General features: G+C 37.8%; 2 protein-coding genes and 1 long non-coding RNA gene across 3 annotated transcripts; 2 read left to right on the top strand and 1 right to left on the bottom strand.

The window, feature by feature from the left end:
- Positions 1–3473: 3473 nt before the first annotated feature.
- Positions 3474–17124, top strand: spaca4l (sperm acrosome associated 4 like). Its single transcript, XM_004073766.5, has 3 exons — positions 3474–3630; positions 14914–15024; positions 15987–17124. The coding sequence occupies exons 1-3, from the start codon at positions 3582–3584 to the stop codon at positions 16211–16213; spliced, it is 387 nt and encodes a 128-aa protein (XP_004073814.1). The 5' UTR covers positions 3474–3581; the 3' UTR covers positions 16214–17124.
- Positions 17125–21145: 4021 nt separating this feature from the next.
- LOC101156336 (uncharacterized) lies at positions 21146–22266 on the top strand. The gene is made up of 3 exons (XM_004073767.5): positions 21146–21305; positions 21491–21601; positions 21776–22266. The coding sequence occupies exons 1-3, from the start codon at positions 21254–21256 to the stop codon at positions 22009–22011; spliced, it is 399 nt and encodes a 132-aa protein (XP_004073815.1). The 5' UTR covers positions 21146–21253; the 3' UTR covers positions 22012–22266.
- Positions 22151–23885, bottom strand: LOC144995373 (uncharacterized). Its single transcript, XR_013658927.1, has 2 exons — positions 23744–23885; positions 22151–23648 (listed from the first exon to the last, which is right to left on the bottom strand). It is a non-coding gene; the product is annotated as an uncharacterized LOC144995373 (long non-coding RNA).
- Positions 23886–25587: the final 1702 nt, after the last annotated feature.

Here is a 25587-nt window from a genome sequence, read left to right as displayed (position 1 = left end):
CCAAAAATGTCATTTCAAAACTGCCATATGCGCTCATGCCAGATGGTACGTTCCATCCCAAAATACCTGGACCCTTTTGGTTTCGCCCTCCTCCAACTGCCACTCTTCTGATCAAAGGTTCTGTCAAGCCAAACGGAGTCCATCTGAAAGGATCGAGGAGGAACTCAAGGCGAGATCAGACTTGCCTTTCGTTAAACCTCGTTAAACCAGCTGAACTAAGGCCAATTAGAGCTGGTTAAACATCAGTGTTGAAACTCTTGGGTTCTCACTGTACCAAACAATTTTCTGTCCTCAGCTAACACCTGCAAGAGATTTGAACCCCCACCTGCGTTAAATCAAACTGGTACAGTGGGAGGGTGGTTGACCTTCCCGCCTTGCCCACCCATGCGTCGAAGTGTTCCTGGGCAAAACACTGAACCCCCAACCTTGCGTCTGGTGGAAGGTTGGCGCCAGAGTTCGGCAGCTGAGCCGCCATCAGAGTGTGGATGGGTGAATGGGACTGTAACTGGGAAGCGCTTTGGGCCTTCGAGGAAGGTAGAGAAGCGCTTTACAAGTACACGCCATTTATACGTTTTCAAAAATATGTGCAAACATTTATAACCCTCAAAATCTTTAGTAGTAAGCGTGATAGAATCAAATTTTGGATTCATCCGTCCCCATTTGAATCATTTCATTGCACAAATGAAGGGAGGAACCATTTCCCAGAGATTCTGGTTTGATTTGAAACTATAGCTGTTCATCCCATGAGATTCATATCTGGTTGGACAACATCGAAGGCCGTCTGTTTGTTGAGATCTCATGACCGTGGATAATAGTCAACTCCTTAATCTGAGCTGTGTGACACACAGAGATGGAGAAGGCTGTGATGGGGGAAGCAATGACTAACCGCTACTTAAGTCTTAGCTTAGCTGCCATTGTGGGTGGATGCAGTCTGTCTGTGGGTGAGAAATGGTTAAACCTGTATGGGACACTCGGCGAGTATCAAGGCGGTAGACCGCTCAGTGAGCCCATAGAGCCATCATGATGACAGCATCGCCTGTACAGCATAACTGTGTGAAAATTCCAATTATCCTTACAAATACTTCACGGTACACTTACCACAGACACACGACAATGGTACCTTCCATTTTTCATGATGCTCCTTAAGACTTAAGGGAACTGCAAGACACCCCTGCGCTGCCCTTAAGACGCGGCCACTCCTCTCTGTGACCCTCCATGGACCTGGACAACTCAAAATCCCCCATGGGTGCATGTGACTAAAGGCCGTTACAATCAGCCACTACGCACATTTAGTGCATATTGCACGCATAAAAATTGGTCATACGGTCATAGTTGTGGTTTTTCACAGATGTATCCCGAATGAACCACGTTAAAATCATGGAAGAAGTACGAAGAAACCGCGCAAAGAACACGTAATCCAACGAAGAATATTGAGTGGTTTATATGCAATTCAATAGTGATTTGTGCGTCAATTACATAATGTGATATGTGCGCCATATACGTGATATAAAAGTTATACATCGGTGTTTCATGCATGAAAAGTCTGTCAGACATTTGTGGAACAGTCCTGGGAAGACACACATTTTCATATCCATCTCGATAAAATCATGCACAATGGCATAGGATTTGCATAATAATTGTGTTTAAACTGTGTAATTTTCAACCGACCAAAAGTTTTGAACAGCTCAAAACTGAATTCACGTAAAAACCCGTCGGGTGAACCCCTCGACAGACATCTTTGCACATTGACGAACGCAAAAAAAGCTAATTAATGACGTAAATGACGCATGGATCACGAAAGACCAAAATCTTGTATGTGGAAACTGCTCAAAATGTACACAGCGGCTGTGTGAGACGGCCTTAAGGCACAAGGAGCCTAAAATTAGCCAAAAACACAACTCCCCACATTATAATACCACCTCCACCAGTCTGAACCAGTGATTTAAGAAGGATCCTTTTATGTTTTTTCTGTTTACAGCAAATTCCAACCCTTGCAGTTGAAAGTCTTGGATGATTTTGATTCTCATCATTCGTGCCACTTTATTTCTTTATTTGTTTCAATTTTCTTTCAGTCTTTAAAGGTCCTATGTCATGCTTTTCTTTCTTTTTCTTTCAGGGGGGCGTGGTGCAGCGGCAGGGCGGTCGACCCATGATCGTAATATTGCAGGTTTGATTCCCGCCTTGCACGCCCATGGGTCGATGTATCCTTGGGCAAGACACTGAACCCCACCTTGCCTCTGGTGGGGGGTTGGCGCCAGTGTTCGGCAGCGGGGCCACCACCAGTGTGTGAATGTGTGTGTGACTTGGTGAATGGGTCTGTGACTGTAAAGCGCTTTGGGCCTTATAGGTAGAAAAGCGCTATACAAGAATACGCCATTTACCAGAGTAAACTATATCCATCTACATGATATTATTTTTACCTAAAGAACACATTTTTTAATGAAATATTGGCTATTTTTGCAGGTAATTTGATACCCAGAAGTTAGACAACTCGATCTCTGAGGCTCCGCCTTTGTGGGTGCCGCCCATTACATGACGTCGACCAAGAGCTGGCCTCGGCAGCCTGTCCGTGTTTCGCCCACGAAAACAAACAACATCCAAACTTTTGACAAGATGGACGTTCATACTGTACATAAAAAATTGAAAGCATTTTGCCAATCGCCGCTAGCTACCGGGAGAAAGTGGGCGGCAGCGCAGACTTCTCCTGGAAGGGGCTGTTCCTCACTTTGTGACTGTATTTTATATATGTCATCATATTGAAGTACTGGTAGTATTCAGATAAAGTTTTTTCGAAGGCATACTCTTAAAAATGTGATATATAGTCTCTGTTACTGTCTTGGAATATATAGCTATATATATATATATATATACAGCTTTAGAAAATGGATGGATGGATGGTATACAACCTAATTTAGAGTGCTGCATGAAATCCAATTCAAACAGATGTTCATTAATGTAGTAAATCATAGTTACTGTCATGTATGGTGGTGTGGAGAAGCCAATTTTGGCTAAAAACAAGAAGCATCTGAAAACTTCTCCAACGTAATGGGAGTCGGTGGGACTTAGTTAGAAGTGAGGTGTTTTTTGGACTACTGTGGGGGTGAAGAAGCATTTTCTCAGACTCCACTGTAAATGATTATCATCCCCACATTTATTCATCAGCTGATTTTAGCAGACACAAGGAGGCCAAGGTGGGAAAGATTAAGTCGTTTATGGCATCAAAGTGCATTTATGCACCGAAAACAAACTGCCTTGAATGCTTCCAAAACCAACAGAGAAAATAAAATTCCATTTTTTAACAAATTTCCCCTGTTTTTTTCTTTTCAATTTCTCCTTCAGCTTTTTACTCAGCGAGGAGTTTGAATCCATGTTTTCCATTCAGGGCTGTGCTCTCCTGATTCCAGGCTGCCTGAAAGTCCTGGATTGGACGGCTCTGTCTCTGGGATGGGAGGTGGCAGGTTATAAAGGGCAGGGCAGGTGGGAAAAGCTGCTCGTCTCCTCAGGAAATTCCATAACGGTCTGACTTTTTCCCTGATTCGGTCAGCTTCTCCCCTGAGCTTCACTCTCGACTCTCATTCAAGATGAACAAACTTCTTTTCCTGTTTGCAGCTGGACTCTGCTTTGCAGTCGGTAAGCCTGAATCCTCATGTCTTCTGCTTCTACCGTTACTTAGAAAAAGTATCATCCGGATGTGTTAATGCAAAAAAAAAAAAAAAAATGTCATGCACATTTGTAGTGTCGCTTACAGCAGAAACCAGACGAGGTGAAATACGTTTTTTCTTCTTTTTATTGTGTTTTCCATATCTAAATCAAAGCATGGAGGCATTAGGGTGTGACCCTCCTAGAATTTTGGTCTGACTGAAAACTGGGTGGGACACTTGTTTACTCTGGTGACTAATATTTAAATGATAGCATAAATTAACAATATTTTATCTAATTAAGCCATACGTGTTCATTTAGTTGGTAAGTAAATCAAACTAAAAGGTGTCAATGAAAAATATACAATCATCTTTCAAGAATAAATACATTTGTGTGTCTTTTATTTTGACTAATTAATACATTCACAAACTTAATGTGGTGAAATGACTCGTTCGGCTGCAGCGCAGGAGTCCGTAAAGGTCAAACTCCTGGTGAAGCTTCTCCATGAGGTCATCCGCCTGAGCTGCTGATGGCGCCCAGCCCGCTGGATGTGTCAGTCATAGAGTCATATATGGATTAGGGGGCGGAGCCTTTTAAAACCGGGTTTATACAAATCCATATTTTAGAGGATTAACAAAAAAAGAAAAGGTGATATGGCTTGAAACAAATTCACTAATTTAAACCTAAATACATGTTTTTACTCTGTCTTTCTTAAATATAACTGCTTAATAATTAGCATCAGTAACACTCTTTGAAAATAGCTTCATTTTATGTAACCGCTCCTCAAAAAAGAAAATTGAATTGACTCGGTTTGCTTAGATTTCCAATTTGTTCCAAAAAATAAAAACCAGCAAATCCAAATAAAGATAAAAGGTATCTAGAATCATTCTATGCAGGAACCAATCCAGTCAATCAGATATTATTTACCAATTTTACACCTTAATTTATGGAAAAAAAATGCATTTAAACTGTAATTATATTTAAACTTGTAACTCGTTAAACATGTCTATAAATAAAGATAAAAGGTTCAGTTCATGAGGGAAAATATTATTTAACATCACATTTATCTTGTTAAAAATTAGTTTGTTTATTATAACTATATTGTGAAATTATATTGTTGTATTGCCTTTGTGATCAATTAAAAGTAGATGTCAGGATTGGTTTGTGATCAAACAGTTGAATAAAAAAAAAAGCTTTAAATTCACGTTTATTTTTTCATCTTTAGGGTTTGATGTGATGAGCGGCTGAACGCTGATCCATGTAGCCGCAAAAACCTCTAGGGTTTGAATCTTGGTTCAATTATTTCATTGTTATGTTTCTGTGTTTCTGAAAAATATATTACAAGTTAAAAGTTTTCCTTTCAAATCCACTAAAAACTACAATTCCCAGAGTCCCGCCCTTTCACATCTGATATCACGAGAAAGCCCCAAATGTCCTCTGCAATGACAAAAAAGGGAGTTAACTCAGTAGTATGCAATGACTGGGAGACGTTTGGAGAACATAATTCATTTTTCCAGGTTAACTAATAGTTTAAGTTGTTATTTATTTGGCTTTTTTTGACATTTCAGTCTTTTTTTTTCTACTTAGAAAGTTCCCGTCTCTTTTATTAGCTCCTGTTTGCTCTGGAATCAGACAATCTCTCGGTTTAGGCTTAAAGATCTCAGTTGTTGGGAAACATCCAGCCTCGCAGGAGCTTTAAACGTCTGACGCATCGTTGGTTCCTCCCAGTCGACTGACACTAATGTGGGATCTGCTGGCTGACCAAACAAAGTCTGTGGCTGCGCGTTCTTTCCACATCCCAGGCTTTAGCTAACTGCCGTTATTGCAGTCTGTTTGTGGAAGGACAACCCAAGTTGTTTTTTTCCAAACAACTGGAGGTTGAATCATGTCCCGACCTGCCAGTGACGGGAGACTCCCCTTACAGCATCTAAAGTCTTGAATACAGCCTGCAAACAACCTTTGCAAAGAGAGACACTCATTTTGCTTCCATTGTGAGAGGACTTTTGTGCTTTACTGGTATCCTGTTTCAACCACACTCTCTAACTGGGAAAACACCTTTGTCCACCTTTTGGCCACAGCGTCTAACACTGCGAGAAAAGATCAAAAGCGTTCCGCTGAAAAAGCTTTGGCCTTTCTGCAGGATTTCAGATGGTCTGCTTCACTTTTGAAGTCAGTAGGTCACGGCCCACTGACATGTTTCCCCTAAAGCTCAGTGCAACTTGAGCAGATGCACCTGCAGCTTTGAATGTGTGCAAATATTTGAAGAGAAACCCCTCCATCCTCATTCCCAGCAAGCAGCTCACAGATTCATATTTAGTGTCTAAACACATAATGTACAGTATTATGTGTCAGGCTGGTTTTCCGAGTGACTTTTTTCCGGGTGACTCATGTTTTCAGCTCTGTGGGATTCAGCGGGAAAGATTTCAGATGCTCAGAACTGACTTTACAGGCTCCTTAATTCGAGGGTGGAGGTGGTGTTTTTCAGTCTTCTCCGTTCCTGATGGGTGTGGCAAGAGGAAGGAGATGTTGACTCTCCAACAAACAAGTTTAAACTTAACGTAATTTTTCCAAAAAACATTAAAAAAAACTTTTTTTGGTCAAATTTGGCTTTAAGTTTTTTTGCTTTATTATCATTTTTATTTAAATAAAATGTGCAGATTTTCTTGTGTTGCTGCCTGTTGTTTGGCAGTATGAACAGCAGAGGGCAGCATACTAACACAAGTTAAATCAGTGACGATATTTTCCTGCTGACTGATTCTGCTGCATTAACATCCACCTGACTACCAGAGATGGAAAAAAAATGTCTTTTTTTTAACCCTTTACCCACCCAACCAAGACATAATAATTTTTTTATGCTGCCTATTGCTTTGGGGGAGTAATATAGACAGTCAATGTTTTTAAAAACATGTTTTCCAAATCAGCTCTAATGTTTGGTGGAACAGGCAGTGAAAGGGTTTTTAAAAAATCCACTAAATAGCTACAATTCCCATCTGGTATCACTGAAAAGCCCCAAATGTCCTCTATAGACAGCAGCAGGAGTCCAGGCATTAGTATGCAGTGCTTAGAAGATATTTACATTCAGAAATGGTCCCTTCAGAGGATAAATGCACTTTTCTGGTGATCAGGAAGTTAAAACAGCCACAAAGACAAAGAAGAGCTTTCTGTTCTTGCTCGTCTATGCCGCTGCTCAGTTTTATCAATGTAAGTAAGAGATTTCAAAGATAGCTTTGCTTTTTTAGATCGTTTCAGAGACTCTCACAAGGCTCCTTTTTGGGAGGCAAGTCTGAACTCTTTGCATTTAAGTTCAGTTGTAGTGAAAAAATCCAAATGAAGACTTCAGGTTTCAATTCTTAAATCCATAAATCCAATGGATATTTAATGCCAGAAATCGTCTATTAAACAGCAAAGCAAAAAGGAAAAAAAACTATTTGTGATTTACAATGTTGCATAAAAGACAGACCTCATACCAACATACACAGACTTGTATGTGTATGTTGTGTAAGTTGACTTTAAGACAGCTTTGAGAAGTTCAATGCTCAGTGTGAATGTGACCCCGACTCACAACATTTAAGCCCTTCCTTCAAATGACATAGTTAAGAATAAAATAAAAAGAAAATGCAAACCTTTCAAACAGAAAATAAACTAGACACACTAGATGATGCTTTTCTCTTGTTATAAATGAACAGATCTGCCCTTTATAACACTAGAATGTTTCTTAATAAGATTTGTCAAACAAAGTTGTGATGTCCACCTCTTTTAAGATCTTGAAATGAGCTAGAATCACTCACTATTATGTCCTAAAATAAACATGCGTCGCTAAAAATAAGTTTTTATATTTTAAGTAGGTACATATAAATGAATGCTTATACTCCCCCCCCCTGTTTTGAGCTCTACAACAGTCTGTCTGTTCTTTATGAGTAAAAAAATGAGAAATCAATCAAGTTTTTACTTGAAATAAGATTTTTTTAGGATCAAATAACTCATTGTATTTAAAAATGTCTTTAAAAAAGTTGCTAGTCGGTTAGTTTTGTCTTCAATCAAGTGGAAAAAGATGTTTGAAAACCAGATTAAACTACTATTTTTTAAAGTGAACTTGTGATGTGAACAGTAGGTCACTAAATATTCTGTTATTGTGTTAAGGAAGTCAAACATTTAAAAATAGATTTTAAATGTGGGAATTTCCTTTTGTCCGATTCCGAGAGTCAAACCTTCATGTGACGCGAAGCGGTGAGTCATGTTGTGCATCCCTACCCTGCAAAACAATCCTCGTGAAAATAAGTCCAAACATCTTCAAATATGTATAATATATATAATGTATAATAAACAGTCTTATTCAAATAAGCAAGAGGGCCAGAAAATGAAAGAAAATTCTAAGATGTGTTTTCTTACTGAAATTCTTTCTGGATAAGATAAATTTCCTTGCAAAATACTTTATTTCTTGAAAAATAAGATATTTTCATTTTCTTAAGATTCAGTTTTTGCGTGACTAAAATAATAGTCCTGAATAGGAAGAAACATCTGAAAGTTAACTATTCCCTTAAATGAAAGTTAAAACGACTCAATGATGGTGCAAAGTATGAAATGAGTTTTAAAAAAGATCAATTTTAAACAACGTATGGAGACAGAACAACAGGCAAGTGGTGTTTTGAAGGAATTGGAAGGAAAACATTTATTTTTAGAGCTTCTAGCAAAGTCCTGAAGCCAAAAAGAACACATTTTTATAAAGTCCCAAACCCTCAAGTCCTGAAAACTGACTCTGGAGTCAAGTGTTTGTCCAAGTAAGTTACACTTTTAGGTGACTAAAGTGAATAAAATAAAAGAAAGAAACGTCACTGTTCCACCGGGCTTCCCTTAGTAGCCCGGATTCTTATGGAGAGAATTTTTTTCTCTTTACTTTACAATTTGCTGTTTTTTCGGATTTTCTTTTAGTTTAACCCCAGCTACTTTTTTTATTTTATTATGCTACACAACAATTCCACAATCACTGTCCAAAAAAACAAATATGTCAAATTAATTCTGCAGAAATCACAAACAGGAAATCAAACCGTTTTTTTCTTTTGATCTTTTATAGCAAGGATCAATAGAGGCGAAATAAAAATGTCTAAATAAGATAAGATAAGATAAGATATTCCTTTATTAGTCCCACGATGGGGAAATTTCCTTATTGCGGCAGCAGTACAGGAACAGAGAGCAGTATATAAAAGAAAAAGACTATGGAGTAAGTATAAACACCTATATACACACATACATGCAATAATAATGTGAAAAATGTCTAAAAAAGACCAGGCGAACTCCACTAAACTGTATACAATGTTGGATTCAGTCCGAAGGAGAATTACATTTATGTGTCACAACTCTTCATATGCTTGCTTTAAGCCAAAAAATGTCATCGCTTAAACATTCGTGATTAATTTTGAATGAAAACTGTGCCAAAGAGGGGGTTTGGTGTCACCCCGACGCCATGTTTAGGGAGCTGATTTGCAAAATGACCGATAAGTTCAGAGACTACCAAGGTTTAAAGTGTGAAGGTCGTGAAAAACGACGTATAAATCAAGGGTCAGATCCGTGTTTTTCAACATTTTTTGAACCAAGATTCATGTTTTCCTTGATAAAAATCCAGAAACTCTGTGTATTAATAATATACAATCATTTTTGAAAAGTGTCTTGAATAAAAATCCAATAAACACAAAGAATAAAGTCTCCTCTGATCGTTCATATCACCAAACCAGTTCTGGTTCCTTTTTGCAGAACATTCCTTACGTAATCCTGACGCATGAGCTGATGCTGAACAAACACAAAAAAACCTTTTCTTAGATGAAATGAGGCGCAGCGCAATGGCACAAAACGGCGGGATTAAGCAGACATTAAACATTAAAAAGACACTGTTGTTCCATCTTTAAATGTTTTTCACTTTGTCATGCCACGAAATGTCTTTCATGACCCTGCCTCCCCAAAGAGAATGGAGCGAGCCAACAGAAAACGTATTTGCTTTCGATTGAGGGAAGTAATGCCGCAAAAAAAACAGGCCAGCTCCTCTCTTGGTGGAAAACCAAGAGAGGAGATGTTGAGATTAGATTTTATCAGATCTGATTGAGCCGAATCGGAGCTCTTGGTGTTTGACCCTGAAGAGACAGAAATGATGGTTTTCTTCACTGCTAACAAGCCGCCGTGCACTGACTCCAGTGGCTTTAAGGGAGACCTAAATCTGCGGCGCCGGCCAGCATATCTCCCATCAGTATGTGTGTAAACTCATTGTTGAGGAGAATCTAGTCTGACTGGATTGCAGAGCACTTTAGGGCAAACAGGAACAAGCCGACCGACCAGACCGCATTGCAGAGGGTTGAGGTGCTGGAAAAGGTGCGGCTGCAATTGCGCAACGATGCTTGTCATGTTCCCAGCAGTCGATCAAAGCTTTTTCTATTTCCAAAACTATAACTGAATCAAGCCTAATCAAATTAATTGTACATTTAAAGCTTCAAACGGCAACAAACAAGTAGCAGAAAGCTGGGCGGAGCAGGGAAGTTACAGAGATTTAAAACATGGAGAAGCTCAAATTTCCTTCAGGTTTAACGTTTTTGTCGAGTCACGGCCTGTTTTCAGCCTCTTGAGAATAAAAATGATCAAATAGATAGACAAACGAGAAGGATGCAAACAGGGAAAAAACAAATAACCAAACATGCAAGTCATCAGGTTAAATGTTTTTTTAAAAGGTTTTGTTTCCTGTTGTCTACAAAGCTTAAACTACTAAAGAAGAAGCTTTTTTCTTCTTTTCATTCTAAATTATTTTACAGGAGTATATTGTATTTGAGCACATTTTGTGTTTTTGAGAGTAAATTAAATTTCAAGGGATTATTAAAGGTCTAAAAATGGTTTGAAAAGCTATTAGCTATATCATTTCAGATCATCTACTGATTCTTAATGAAATCTCAGCTTTACTTTATAAGTTTGATCAGAATATTTGGAAGTAAAACCTAATGAATATCAATTTTACGAGGTTTTTTTTATGAATCCACGTGTTCTGATAACGAACACTCAGATATTTTATAAAAAATAATTTAGAGAAGTATTTTTTTCATTTTTTAAAAAGAAACGTTATGCATTGTGGTCTATATTTGCAAATGTAGCGAGCATTGATGCACTTCTGGTTTTTCGCAAAGACTTCTAGAAAATTTCCTGGATTTAGGAATGGTGGATTCCCAAAAAAGAAATGGCAAACACTCGATGTAGTGAACAGTGAACCGCATGGTGAAGGAATTCAGACACAAAGTCGAAGCTGTCACTAAAATGACCCCCAGACTGTGGAGATCTGTCAAATCTGACCTCAGGCTCACTCACGTTGGGGGGAAATTGATAACTTGACTAAATGTTTAAATCAAACGGAAAGAAAAGAGAAAAAGTAGTCCAGGTTTTTTTTTTAAATGGTGAAACCTCTTTTCTGTACAGAGGGTGTTTTGATAAAGTCACCCCATACACACATACAGAGGAAGCCTAACAATAAGAAAAAAAGCACTAAAACTATCAACGAGGAATTCCACAAAAGCATTCAAACAGGGAAAATACTACAAACTGAATGTCACACATCCTTACATTATTATTTTTAGTTAGTTCTAATCAAACAGTTTGTATTTTTGAGTTTTTATGGATTGTAGTATTCCTAATTACAGTGACAAAGTGAAATAAATGGAAAATGACTCATTTTAGAACAAAATATTTATGGGTGCTTCTTTTATGTGAGAAATGCACTTTTATTTAACAACAAAGGAATTTTAAATTCCTGTTTGTAGTTACTCGATGATGCTCTTTTATGTATTTTTAAAAATTTTTTAGCAGTAAGTTTTTACTAAGGATTATTTAACATATGATTGTTGCACGGACCAGGAAGCACTTTTAATTTAAATGGAACTGTGACAATGACAAAGACAGATTCTGTTCTATTCTGTTCTATTCTATTCTATTCTATTCTATTCTATTCTATTCTATTCTATTCTATTCTATTCTATTCTATTCTATTCTATTCGATTCGATTCGATTCGATTCGATTCGATTCGATTCGATTCGATTCTAAGGTGATCAAAATCAGAATCTTAGTACTAGTTGGCCCATTTTTATGATCCTCCTAAAGTCTAATGTATGAAGTAACTCTGTCAATAAAATGTATTTAAAGTTGAGTTTTAAATGTTTTTCTATTGTCCGGAGTGTAGAACAAAAGGATTTGGACTCATTTTAATAATAATTTACTTATTTCTAGATTCTAGTTCTAGAGAGACAAATACAACAAATTCTCCGCTGCGCTGATTTTGAGAAAAGTTTGGAAACATGTTGAGCAAAAAGAAATGAAAACAACTTCACACCTGCTCAAATGTCTTGAATGTCTGAAAAAAAAAAACATTGTAAGGTTGACATAGTTTCATTAACAAGACGGAACCTGTTACACCTGTTTAGGGTAAATTACTTTTCCCCTGAAAATTTCTGTACGATATTGTGACCGCCTAACACCGACTAACACCAGAAAAGTGAATAAAAGCGGTGGATCTGAATGATTTCTTTTAGAAACTTTTAGCTCATCAAACACATGGAAGTCAAAAAGAGTTTTGCTCACGTAGCAAAGCTAAAACAGACCTGTTTATGGTCTACTGGGATCACATGATCCAGTCTGTTTCCATGACAACCTCTGACCAGAAACCGATAGGGGAAACCTGCTGACCTTACCATCAAAAACTCTGCAGCTCCTTTTGAGCATGGCGTTCTGTGAGCTCATCGCTCGTTCCGGAACAATCCAGTCAAAAAAAGTGCGAGTTGGCACAGAACCATAAAGCAGATGAAATGTGTTTCCTTGGACCAGGTTTAGTCTCATTACAGAGTGAAACTGTCACCAACATACTTTATATCACCATTTAATAAAACAAACCACAAAACAACAACAAGCCTCGTGGAAATTAGTCATAAATTCTTGTGTTCTTAAGCAAAAATAAATAAAAAAAAAAAAATCTGCCAATAGGTTCAGAAAAATGGTCTCACCCAGGATTCTTATTATAGGAAAAACAAACAAAGATTATTTTGCTGTTGAAGAACTTTTTTGATTAAATTATTTTTCTTTCAAGGCAGAAAATGAGATATTTTTCTCTAAAAAAAATATCTTTTTCCTTCCAGTTTTGCAGTGCAACACTATGTTTTATTTTCTATTTTTTAAAAAGATGTCAGATTTTATTGATGACTTCCGCGCAAAAGGGTTTGCATTTTCTCGGAACCGGAGGAACCGGTTTGCTCTTTTTTCAAAGTTTCGGTGCTGTGATGCCTTGTCACACGCTGCATAGTTTCCACCGCAAGAATGCAGCTCCTTTGTGGGCCCCGTCACAGCCCAACAATTAGTTAAAAAAAATATTTTATTTTTATTAAAGTCAATTATCGTCTCAGTACAATGCCACTGAATGAACTCCTAAAAAAGTTTCTCATGCAAAGATAGATAAGCAATCTGTTTATTCTACTTTTATTGATCTTTTAGAGCCAGAATAGACGGTTTATTCATCTACACTGTGTTTGCTGCATCTGGTGACATTTCTGGTTACTTGTGAACTTTCTTAAAATAAGTTTTGGCACAAGAAAACATAACCTCAGTTTATTTAACTTTAAAATGATTAAAAACTATGATTTTTTTGCTTTTATTTTGATTCTTTTTGTTTTATAGTACATACATTTAGCTTCAAATTGGTCAAAAAAAAAAATTAAGATTTTTCTGTTAATTACAAACTGGTGAATCTATGAACTATCTTTTGTTTTGTCATGTTTTCACCTTTTCTACTTTACAGTGACAATAGCAGCTCTTTCTGGGGTTTGAAAGTGATCAAATTAAGAATCCAAATATGTTTGAGTTTCTATTGTAAAACCATAATCAGAATCTCTTGACAAACTGGACCGTTTGTTACCTTAAAATAAAACTATATGGACTAATATTTTTGACTGAGATTCCCCATACAGTCCTGTATTAAATACAGGGTTAGACAGCACTGTGTTTGTTAAAATTTTTTAGCTAAAACAATTCACTTCCTCCCACCTGTGAGTTCAAACCGAACATGTCACAGTCTCACAAATAAAAGTGGGATTTAAGCGCGATCAATCAGGCCCTGGGGCTAACAAAAAAATAAAAGAAGAAGTTTCAGGGGTCGCGACCTCTGTGCTCCGTTGCTGAGACCTGGACACTCATTTGTGCCGAAGGGTGTCTCACTCATTCAGCCAACCGCTTTGACTAGGATGGAAACAGAAGTGAAAGACATTCCACATAGTAAATACTAGGACATAGATTCCGGCTCCGGTGAGGATTGTAGCTGTTCTTGTTCTCAGGATGTTCATGACAGCACGACTTTCAAATGTTCCTGCCAAAAGAATGTCGGTGGACAAACTCTAAAACAAGGGGTAGCACTAAGAAAGGGTTTGGAAAGTCCCAAGCTGTAAATCACATTTCAAAAACAATGTTGAAATTCCAGAAATCTGAATAAAGGCCTGACTTAAATGAGAAGTGTATGTTCCCGTGCTCTGTCATTGAGCACACCTCTCCCCCCAGAGGATGGGTGAAAATGCGGAGAAGAATTTCCCCATTTTGGGATGAATAAAGTATCAATTATTATTATTATTAGCATATGCCTTCCAACTAAAGAGGAAATGGGTAAAAAGAAAAAGAAAAACACGGCCCAAAAATTGAGCCCTGTGGGATCCCATGAGACAAAGAGTCGTGAAAAATGTAAAACAAAAAGCCACATCATAACAAAAGCAGCCAAATGAATGTTAGATGAAAAGATGAATGGATTGTTGGATGAATCGATGGATGGATGGATGGATGGACAGCAAAGAAACCTTTTAGATCTCACATGTGAAACATCTGGTTCACAAACAGTAGTTGGCTTCAAATGCTTCTAAAAAACATACTGTGTTTTCCGCCTTCATTTTTTTCTAAAAATCAACAGTGCACCTTGTAATCCAGAACATCTCATACATGGATTAGTAAATATGGTTGAGTGTTATTGTAAATAGACGGATGGAATTATCTCTGACTCTTTTGTCTCCACATGCGCCTTATAATTCGGTGCACCTTCTAGTGTGGAAAATACGGAACAAGCAGAGAGATTTTTTTTAGCTACAAGCTCCATTTTTAATAACACAAAGTTGTTTTGGGTTTTTTTAACACCTGGTTTGGGATTTGTGCCAACAACCCTGGGTTGTACAACAGCAAACACATGAATCTTTCTTTACTAACTTGTCTTTTCTGTCCAACTCTAACAGGTCAGACACTTCAGTGCTACAAGTGTGATATTGGCTTTTGGAACTTGTGCATAACTAGCAAAATCACATGCAAAGATGGAGAACATTGTTTCAGTGGACTGGGGACAGCAGGTGAGTGGAGCGCCAGTTAAAGGGGGGGGGAAATGTGACTGGGTGAGTTTCACTGTTAGACAAGCGGCGTTTCATTTCTTGTGTTTATTGTTCCGTAACCAGGATATATGTTGCTCTTCTGTAAACAAGAGCGCACCAGTTTTCAACTTAGCGCCTCAGGCCAGGAGATGTTGCTCTATCAAACTACCTTTTTATTTTTATTTTAATTGCCATAGAAATGTTGACTCAGACCATTGACTGTATCTGAGAACTGGATTGAGCGTGTGTGACATCACCCTACGAAAATGGTTTACTTCAGACGGACACCGCCAGGTTGGAACCAGAATTCATCAGTGATTGGTCAGAGTCGGTCTGAGTCAACGTTTCTATGGCAACCACCCTGGCCAATCAGGAGTGAGTTTGTTGGGCGTCCACACCCCTACCTCTTGAAAGCGGGCTACAAACAATCTGCCAAGCAAACGTTTTTAACGATTGACGTGAGACCCCATACTTTTGAGTCATCTGATTGGTCAGTCTATAACTTGAGTAACTTGAACTAAAGAAAAAATATGAAACATATAGGATTATACAGAATATGTCAACAAAAAATGGGTATCAGTAACAGGGATTCTACTGGATTTTGCCTTAGGAAAGACCTTGGCAAAGGGACTTCTGTGATCCAGAAGTTCAAATCTCCACCCAAGTTGATGGTTAGCCTGGTCAAAATCAAACGTAAACTGTCTTTGCAGAGGCCCTGATAACAATAGTCTATACATAGAAGCGTGTTTGAGTTGCAAAAAAAGAAAACAGATTGGATGGAAGATCATCAGGACCAAACTTGAGAAAGCCTGACCTGGGTTTGGGGCTGTTTTAATCTGGTTCTAGAGTTCCAACCCCTCCTGCTTGTTTTTCCTGCCACACCTGACTTAACCTTTTCCAAAAAGTCAAATATGACTCTAATTTTTGGTGTTTCCTTTTCACAGCTAAATACTTGGACATCAAAATGAAGGGGTGTCTTGTGGTCGCCAGCTGCAACCAGACTGAAGATGTGAACTTCCCTTCCAACTCCAATACAAGCGTCTATAAAATGACGAAGACGTGCTGCAACAGCGACCTGTGCAACGGTGCGCCCCGCCTGCCTGGCGGCACCAGCCTGAGCCTGGCAGTGGCCGTCATGTCTGCTCTGATCACAGCCAGGGTTTTGGTTTAACCATTACAAACACAAGGCCTTCCAAAATTCAATAAAATACTCAACTCAGAGCTTTTCCCTTGGTTTTTGTGGTTAGTGCTACTGAGAGAAATTGTGCTTTTGTTTATTTTTTACATCACTTATATTTCTGTTTGCATTCCTGTATTCTTATTTGGCTCTTAACTTTCAATTAAGCTCAAACTGTGTACAGAGCCCACAGATAAAAGGTTTTCTGGGTGTTTTTCTGTGAGGAACATGTTAGATTTATCTTAGAGACTCACATCTAGGGCTACATTTTTTAGGTGAGTGATCAATTTGTTATCATGCAGACAAAACATTGCATGCATAAACATTTTAAATGATTTTAGAGTATTATTTGTGCCACTTAAAGGGAGATAGTGTGCTTTCTGATTATTATACTTTGGGTTTTGTTCTGGAAAGATTCTGCTTTTATTATTTGTATGTTTGCTTTTCCTCTAAAAACTGATAAACAATAAGCACTGATGAGAATTCTTTGGAATCTCTATATACTTAGGATCGAGGTCTCTGTTTACAGATTCTAATTCAGAATATATCATTTCAAGCTTTTAAAAACTATTTTGCTTTTAAAATGATCTTGACATTTCTCTTTTTCTGATTTAAAAAGCAGAAAAGCTTCCTGATCAGCTGATTTATAAATTTAGAAAAACAGGCTTAGGCTTTGAAACTGATGAATAGAATCTATTGTTGAAACGAGTGAACTCTGCCATTTCTGCAGTTTTTTTTTAATTCATTTTATTTTTTTTATTTTTTACCTGGTGACCTGCCTGGATGAACTAGTTCAGACTGGATTGTGTTTGTTTAGATCGAACCTTTGACAAGTCAAAAGATGTGATCTTCAAGGGTTGGAATTAAAAAAAAGACAGGAATAAAATAAAAATTATGTGAAAAAACTTTTTCTTCTCTTTTTTACCTGTTTAATTACATTTTTATTCAGCAAAAACATTTTCACAAATTCATAGTTAAAAGTCAGCCACGTTGGGTTATTTTTAAACCAAGATAATTGGGTTGAAATTAAATCATGAAAAATTTGTATTTCTCCATAAAAGGAACATAGAAATACTTCCCAACATGAGTAACTAAGAATTGGGTTGAAGAAGTAACCCAAGTGTTTTATAGCTTATCATGGGGGTCCAGTAGCGGTTTTAGGCACGGGGCAAAAGGGCGATTGCCAGGGGCACAAATTTAAAGGGGGCAATGGAAACAAAAAAAATCTGCACCACTATCGTTTTTCTTTTATGTCTTATATCACAGAGTTTGTAAAGGAATAAAACCTGCAAATTAGCATCCCCTGCAGCTGCACACGCTCCTGTCTTTGAGAAGGTGCCGCTAATGTGTGTGAATTAACCCTTGTGCTATCTTAGATGACCCCCCCTTAGATTGACATGTTCTCCCTACCATGACAAAGGTGGATAAAGGAGAAAGATTTCATGTAATCCATGGACACCAGTGAGGATCACAAATCATTGAAAAAAAAAAGGTTCAGAGCACTGTCTAGTGGGTCTAGATGACCCAACTCCCAATGTTAAAGTGCCTAGGATAGCACAAGGGTTAAAAGGGCAGCAACACCTGGATCACTGCTTGCTTTTAGATTACTCACCTTATGCTAATGATGAGTACTTGCACAGTGAGTTAATTACTGCAGTTAGTGCAGAACTGCCACTGGGGGTGTCCAAAGTTTTTGCAAAGAGAGGGTGAGGCAAAACCTGCATTTTTTAACCCTTATAATAACACTTAATTCAAATTAACTATTGAAAGAATTATTTCATGTAATGGGAAACTTTTAATTTCTTTACATCGAACAGAAATCCATCGTTTTTACCAAAATTACTTTTAAGACCAGAAATAAAATGAAGCAATCGACGGTTTTGAAAATAACCTTTTGTCAATATTAAAACTGGGCTCAATGAAATGTTTCCTACTGTATAATTCATGATTAAATACTGTAGACTTCTAAATTTAAATCATGTGACCAGGATACTGACACAGATTGATAACAAAAACAAAAACAAAAAAACAGTTTTTCTCATTTGGCCCTTTAGCCCAGTGGTTCTCAAAGTTTTTCTTTGGAGGAGGAAAAATGTTCACACACACCCCCGCACGAAAAAACTGTGACAAAAGAAGCCAATGTTCAACTTTAATACCACATCCGAAACTAAAACCTTCCTGATGCTATTAAAGTTGATTTCAAATCAAATTTTATTTCCTTAATATCAGATAATAATAAATTAGGCAAATGATCAAGAAAATGGTACAGTTCAATTTTAAGCTACACAGGTGCTGTGAGGCAGAGTAAACCCTGACATCTTCAGCATTATATATCGTGTTTATAAAATGATTTTTCGGAAGAAAAAAAACAACCTTTGAAGCAGGGTTTTTTCTTGAGCTGCACCTCTATCCCTGTAAAGAGATGAAACTGGATAAACATCTTTCGACAGTCGGGTGCCATCCCTTCCTCCGATTTCTCCTATAAATATCTGTCGTTGCATCTCTGCAGTGACGGAGTTCTGCATCTCACCTGAAGGAAGCTTTCTTCTCAACTCTTTGAAGAGAACTATGAACCAAATGACCTAATGAAGATGGGAAAACGCCATGACTCAATAATTAAACTGTCGACATAGAATAAAGACCTCATTCAGTAACATTGAAGATTAATTTATTACTTCTACTAATTAAATGATAACAAATTTTGGAAACCTACAATGCAAAACCATGTGCTATGCCTAAGAGAATTAGTGATCTTCTAACTGCAGGTAATTAACAACGAAGAAGAAGAAACAGCTCTGATAGTTTCAAAATAAAACCAGGTGTGCTAAAGAAAAGAAAAAACAGGTGCGAAAAACGTTTAAAAGAAACCAGATGTGATCAAATAATAATAATAAAAAGATGTGATAAACATCAAAATAAAACAAACTATGATAATGTAAAAAAGAGACAGCTGTAATAGAGATCAAAATGAAACCAGGTGTGATAAAAGAAAAGTCTAGGTTTGTTATAGATTAAAATAAAAACAGGTGCCACTAAAATAAAAAAAAAGGAACAAATGTGATCAAAATCTAACTACAACCAGGTGTGATTAAACAAAAAAACAGGTGCGATAAAAATAAAACCAGGTGCATTTACAATAAATAGAACCAGATCTGATAAAGATCAAAGTAAATTTAGGTGTGAAAGTGACAGCAGATTAGCAGACATAACCCAAATAAAACATACGAAATTTAAAAAGACTCACACACAAGAAGATTTCCAGGCTAGATATTGGTAGAGTTTTTGCAAACATTATTTATTTATTTGAAAGGGACAGGACAAAAAATATTGTGACACTTTCAGATGAATGCATTATTGAAGTTGAAGCCATGTGATTTGATATATTCATTCTTTGATTAGATTGAGTTTAGTGAAACACGACATTTGGTTTAAAGCCTCATCATAAAAAGTTAAGCAATGAGATGTTTCATTCAAACATTAAGCTCAGAAACTTTATATGATTTTTGTTTTTAACGCTTTATAAGTTTCTTCTTGTTGTGCTCTACGTAAGGGGTTAATGGCAGACAAAGTATGCATTATCACTTTTTAACGCACGCCGTGGAAGGCCGAACCATCTGACACGAAGCGAAGGACGGTTGCTTCCGCGAAGTGCGTTAAGAAGTTATAATGCATACTTCGAAGGCCATTAATCCACTTATCCCATGGTCACTTACAAAAGAAATAAATATTAACCAGTTTTTAGTCCTTTATTCAGGGATATAAAGCGATATTTGTGTGCTGATCATCCCGATGGGTTGAATAAAGTAAATCAGTTCAGAGAGAAAGTTCACCTCTTACCGCTTGTTTTTGTCCAGATGAGGAAGCTAAAGGTTGTTTTAAAGAAGCCAGCACACTGATACAGAAGATTTAAGTGACTGGAACTTATTTTTTCACCGTGCGGTTGTCCTGTGGTATATCACTTTTTAACGCACACCCAGCAGCCAATCAGAAACGAGTATTCACCCAGACCATGGTACAAATATAAATAAACAACCGCATTTCTGAGTAATTTTGTTTCTAATGTTGATGTTGGCAGGAACATCCTATACAGCAGTGTTTTTCAACCTTTTTTGAGCCAAGGCACACTTTCTCCTTGATCAAAATCCCGGCACACCAGAATCCAAAAATTAAAAAAAGGAGAAACTCTATGGTCTGTATTGATGTACAGTCCACCCACAATCTCACATGCATTTTTGTGATAATTTTGGCCAAAAAAGCTGGAAGTTGCAGCTGTTTTTTCTAAATGTTGTAATAAAAGTTAAGTTATGTCTCTGAAGACTCTCATTCATCCAGGCTGATTCCATCATAGTAGCAGGTTTAGGGGCTGTCGTCTGGACTTGTGGACATCTGGACCTCTGTCAATGAATTGACAAAGTCTTTCGAATGAGAGGTCAAATGTCTTCTAACTTTAAAAAACTAAGTCCAGATGAAAGCCCTTAAACCTACTACTATGATAAAAGTTAAGTCAGTTTTCAGTGATAATTTTCAACTAAATTATTTGAATTTTTTTTCCCTTCAGTTAATTAACATGCAATTTCATGTAACCTCACAAAAAAACAAACATATTCTTTTTAAATAAGATTTATTTTTTAAAATGTTGGTGCTTATACGTTGGTGTTTTAAAAAAAGGGAGGGGGGGGTTGAAAGTTCAAGAGTATTTGGCTCTTCTTGTCAAGTGAAAAATTTGAGATTGGAGGAAGAAACTGCTAGAATTACTTGGTGCCAGTTTTGTTTTGTCAAAGGTTTTCACTTTGTTTTTTCTCAAACGTATTTGTAGTAATCCATACCATAATAACTTATCTGTGTGAAAGTACAGCATAGATATCTACTTACTGTTTAGCACCATCCCTTCTTCTGATGTATTCTATAAAAACCTGGTGTCACTCATGCATCTCTTCAGTTACCTCTGAGCTTTGAAGGAGTTTTAAACCTCATCTGAAAGAAGCTGTCTTCTCTATTTTTGGGGAGAACTCCAATCCAAATCACCTCACAAAGATGGGAAAGCTGCTGCTTGTTGTTGCTGTTGCCATTGTGTCTTTTATTGTTGGTAAGACGAATTTATATTTTACATACTACTTATGGTTTACTTGTATAATAAAAAGCTTGAAGTGTTTGACCAAAAACGGACCTATACAAAATAAAAGCCTCATTTAAGTATTACATTGAGAAAACACATAAATACATCTGTCTGTGTTGAATCTCTGTTTGCTGTAACTTTGTGTTTGTTTCCAGCCGAGTCCCTGGTTTGCAACAAGTGCTCCTTTGGTCTGCTGGGATACTGCATGAATGCAGCAAATGAAACCTGCACAGGGAATAACAATACCTGCTATACCTCTGTATCAAGTAAGTCCTATCTTCACTGAAGGGCCACAATTCTGTTTTGGCCACTCAGTTCTAGTGTCTAATTAAAATACATTCCAATACAAGATTATTTGTTAAGGTCAAACAAAAATTTAATTGATTTAAAAAGGTAAAAAACACTTTTCCAGATATGAAACTCTACATTCTCTTTTTTAGCCTTCCCATCTCTCTCAAGCTTCAAGGGTTTCAACCAGCAAGGCTGTACGTCTAACTACACCTTCTGTGGCACAGTCTACGCTTCAACATTCTTGGGAGTCGACTTCAACAGCTACTACTCCTGCTGCAATGCCACAGACAGATGCAACCCAGTGGTCAGCGCCGCCCCATCCAGCAAAATGGCTCTTTCTGCAGCCATCGGTGCCTCCATCCTGGCTTTCATGTTGAGCATGTGATGACATCACAACAACCAACTTTCCTTATAATCTTCTGAAGTCTGTCTTAATCCAAATGAAAGCTCTGTTGAAATTGAAGGCATGTGATTTAATAAACTTCATCTTTGATTAGAATCAGAAAACACAACTTCAGGCATCATGGAAATTCAGCAATGACATGTTTTATTCAAGCATCAAGCTCTTTCTGTGATGTTTGTTTTGATGCTTTATAACTTTCATGTTGTGATCAATATATGAATAAACGACTTTGTCTCTGAGTAATTTTGTTTCTAATGTTTACATTCATGAAACTTCTTAAAGAGGCCTCAGTTCGATCATTACATTATTTTGCTGTTTTGAGCAATATCGGAGTTATCCAGCCGTACAGTTTAGATCCAGATTCCAGCTCAGATGAGGCAAAACAAAGACGTTCATGGATCCATTTGATGTAAGATCCATGGATCTTACATCACTGCTACAGTTCGCCTGTAAGTGTCTGACCCAATAAGTAAACTGTCGACATTGAACAATGACCTCATTTAGTTACATTAAAGATTACTTTATTACTTATACTAATTAAATGATACATTTTAGAAACCCACAACATAAAGCCATTTGCTATGACTAAGAGAGTAAGTGAAGCCAGACTGATTCTCTAACAGCAGGTACCGGTAATTAACACACGTGATCAAAGTCTAACTACAACCAGGTGTGATTAAACAAAAAAAAAAAACGTGTGATATAGAATAAAATGAAAACAGATGATATAAAAATCATAATAAAATCAGGTGCAATTGCAAAACAAAAAAAATAGAAGCAGATGTGATAAAGATCAAAGTAAATTCAGGTGTGAAAGTGACAACAGTTTAGCAGACATAACCCAATTAAAACGTAGAAAATTAAAGACTCACATACCAGAATTTTTCCACAAGAGATTTTGTAGAGTTTTTGCAAACTTTTTTTTTTTTAAAGGGACAGGAAAAAAAACATTTTAACAGTTTAAGATGCGACCGATGCCATGTCAGGCCATCTGGCAAATAGCTCATTTGCAGACCAGGTCCCTGAGACTTGGTCTGCCCTTTTCTTCACTGACTAAAGTCTGAATATATAGCACAATAAATTGTTTCAAACAAGCCAAGAGGAAGACAAGCAGGCTCTTTGAAAAGGTATTTAGAAATTGAAGACCCTGAAAATGTGAAACAACTTCACCTTAGTACAATGGTGAGGAATCTGCCATACGATCCCTCACCCATGGTGTCCTTCCCCATCCTACTGGGGAGGGACACCTTGCTAACAAAGAAGCAGTCAATAACAGACTGGTAACATTTTTTTATTTAAAACCTGTGTCATGACTAGAACGTGGAACGGACCCAGATGCTGAAACCCAGAAGGCAGAGACAGGTAAGTGAAAAGGTAAGTAAGATGTAACAAGGAGCGAGACAAAGTTCGTGGCTTGGGTGCTAGATGAGTGGCATGGCTGGTGGTCTTGAGGAGCACGGCGGCTCGGTAGATGCGTGGCGTGGCTGGAGAACTTGAGGAGCACAGAGACTGTGGCTCACAGTGGCAGGCGGCGTCAGCGGTGGTGAGCTGTGGCTGCTGCTGCTGCTGCTGCTCGAGGTGGTAAGGCTCAGGTGACTCTCGTGGCATGAGAATGAAACCTGAGTGCAGAAGACGAGACGAGACGAGACGAGACAAGATTAACTCAGACAGAGACGAGGGGGCCAAACGTAGAGCGCTTCTGGAGACTAAGCACCATCAGGGTTAACGGACTGGCGAAGAATGATGAAGCTGGGTCTCCTTTTGTAGCAGGTGGCTTGATGAGTTGAGTAGTCACAGCTGAGAAGAATGAGCAGCAGAGCTGGAGGGGGAGGAGTCTGACAGGCCACCATGACAACCTAAAGGTAAAGCATCTGTCTATTTAAGTTAATTAAGGATCCACATCCTCAGTCGATAAACAACATAAGTCTGTTTGGGACTTTTTCCCTGACATTCGGAGCACACACATTGTAACTGAGGACATCTGACATTTTAATTCACAAATCAGCTTTTCTGTGTTTTTTTCATACTAGCTTTGTTTTTGTTTCCTGTCGAGTCCCAACCCCGCCTCCTTTGGTCTGATGAATGCAGCAAATGAAACCTCCACCAACATTAACAGCACCTGTAGGTCTGAAGTAACACGTGAAAACAAATACCTAATGTTTGTTCGTTTGAACAAAAACTAGGTAGTGTGTTCTTGTTTGAGTTCTGTCATCCCAGAGCCACATTTATTCAAGTTTTGGGCAACCTTTGTTGGTCGGCAAGTTTGATTCTAATTAAAAAAAACTAATTGAAACTGGTTTTCTGGTTACAGTTATCAGAACAAACTCTTTTTTCTTTACAACTGAACATTTTCACTTTTACCTCAATACTCAACCCATCACTATCAGATGTCCCTGGCTTAACATACTGTGTACCAAACAACACAGGCTATGGCATATCCAGCTCTGCCACATTCCTAACAGTACCCTACCACTACAGCTACTCCTGCTGCGACACAGACAGATGCAGCTCGACCCTGCCCCATCCGCAAAATGGCTCTGTTGCCATTGATGCTTCTGTCCTTGCTGTCACGTGATGACATCACAACTTTCCTTACGATCTTCTGAAATCCGTCTGAATCAGAATGAAAGCATTATTGAAATTGAAGCCATGTGATTTGATACATTCAGTCTTTGAGTAGATTTAAGGTAGTGAAACACAACGTTGGGTTTAAAGCCTCATCATGAAAGTTAAGCAATGAGATGTTTCATTCAAACATTAAGCTTAGAAACCTTAAATGATGTTCTGTCATGTTTACGAGGAACGAAAACAGGCCGAGTTGCTGGAACCTGGAAAGATCACGGACACAAGAATCAATGTAGTCATAGATTTATTGTCCAGGAGGATAGACAGTCATTCAGGGAGGTGTTTGGTGGCTGGGTCCAATCTGGGGAGGAAGAGCAGAGAAGGGAAGGGGAAAAGGAGGAGAAGATTCTCCCAAGTACCATGACAAGTTTGTTTTTATGCTTTATAACTTTCTTATTGTTGTGATCTACGTATAAATAAACAACCTCATTCCTGAGGTTCAAAAGAAACCACTATCAACTGTGAATCTTATTGTCAGCTAGAAGTTAAGATTTAAATAAAATAGAATGAATTGTTCCACCCTTACTGGACACAGGTACATAGGCCACTACTACAGGTGATGGAGTTGACTCCTTATACAAGTCATAAGACAGATCAAATCTTGTTCTCATCTTACATCAAGTCAAGCTTGAGAGTAAACCAGACGGACCTCTTTGGTGTCATCACATAAATATTTTCTTGTCAGGCTTGTCAGCCGTGTTTGGGTGGCAGTTTAGCTCAGGTGTTAGAGCAGGTCGTCCCCCGAGTGCTGCTAGTCTCCCGCTCCCCCTAGGGGATGGGTTAAAGTGCGGAGAACAATTTCCCCATTGTTGAATAAATAAAAGTAAAAATTAAAAATAAAAATTAATCATTTCAAACCCTTGAACAAGTCAGTCGTGCAAGAGGTTGTCATGCTAAATACGATTCAGGTTGCTCTCATAGAACCATAAATCA

Source organism: Oryzias latipes, chromosome 11, assembly GCF_053564925.1.
Source record: "Oryzias latipes strain Hd-rR chromosome 11, Olatipes_Hd-rR_3.1".
NCBI lineage: Eukaryota > Metazoa > Chordata > Actinopteri > Beloniformes > Adrianichthyidae > Oryzias > Oryzias latipes.
Note: the sequence above shows the minus strand (reverse complement) of the source record. Positions and strands in the feature narration are given on the sequence as shown.

What these genes read in the sequence shown, in the direction of transcription:
- LOC101156336 (XM_004073767.5), top strand. Translation starts at nt 21,254, where the DNA reads ATGGGAAAGCTGCTGCTTGTTGTTGCTGTTGCCATTGTGTCTTTTATT. An exon ending in CATTGTGTCTTTTATTGTTG is followed by an intron (nt 21,306 to 21,490) that starts GTAAGACGAATT and finishes GTTTGTTTCCAG; the next exon opens with CCGAGTCCCTGGTTTGCAAC. An exon ending in CTGCTATACCTCTGTATCAA is followed by an intron (nt 21,602 to 21,775) that starts GTAAGTCCTATC and finishes TCTCTTTTTTAG; the next exon opens with CCTTCCCATCTCTCTCAAGC.
- spaca4l (XM_004073766.5), top strand. Translation starts at nt 3,582, where the DNA reads ATGAACAAACTTCTTTTCCTGTTTGCAGCTGGACTCTGCTTTGCAGTC. An exon ending in TGGACTCTGCTTTGCAGTCG is followed by an intron (nt 3,631 to 14,913) that starts GTAAGCCTGAAT and finishes CAACTCTAACAG; the next exon opens with GTCAGACACTTCAGTGCTAC. An exon ending in CAGTGGACTGGGGACAGCAG is followed by an intron (nt 15,025 to 15,986) that starts GTGAGTGGAGCG and finishes TCCTTTTCACAG; the next exon opens with CTAAATACTTGGACATCAAA.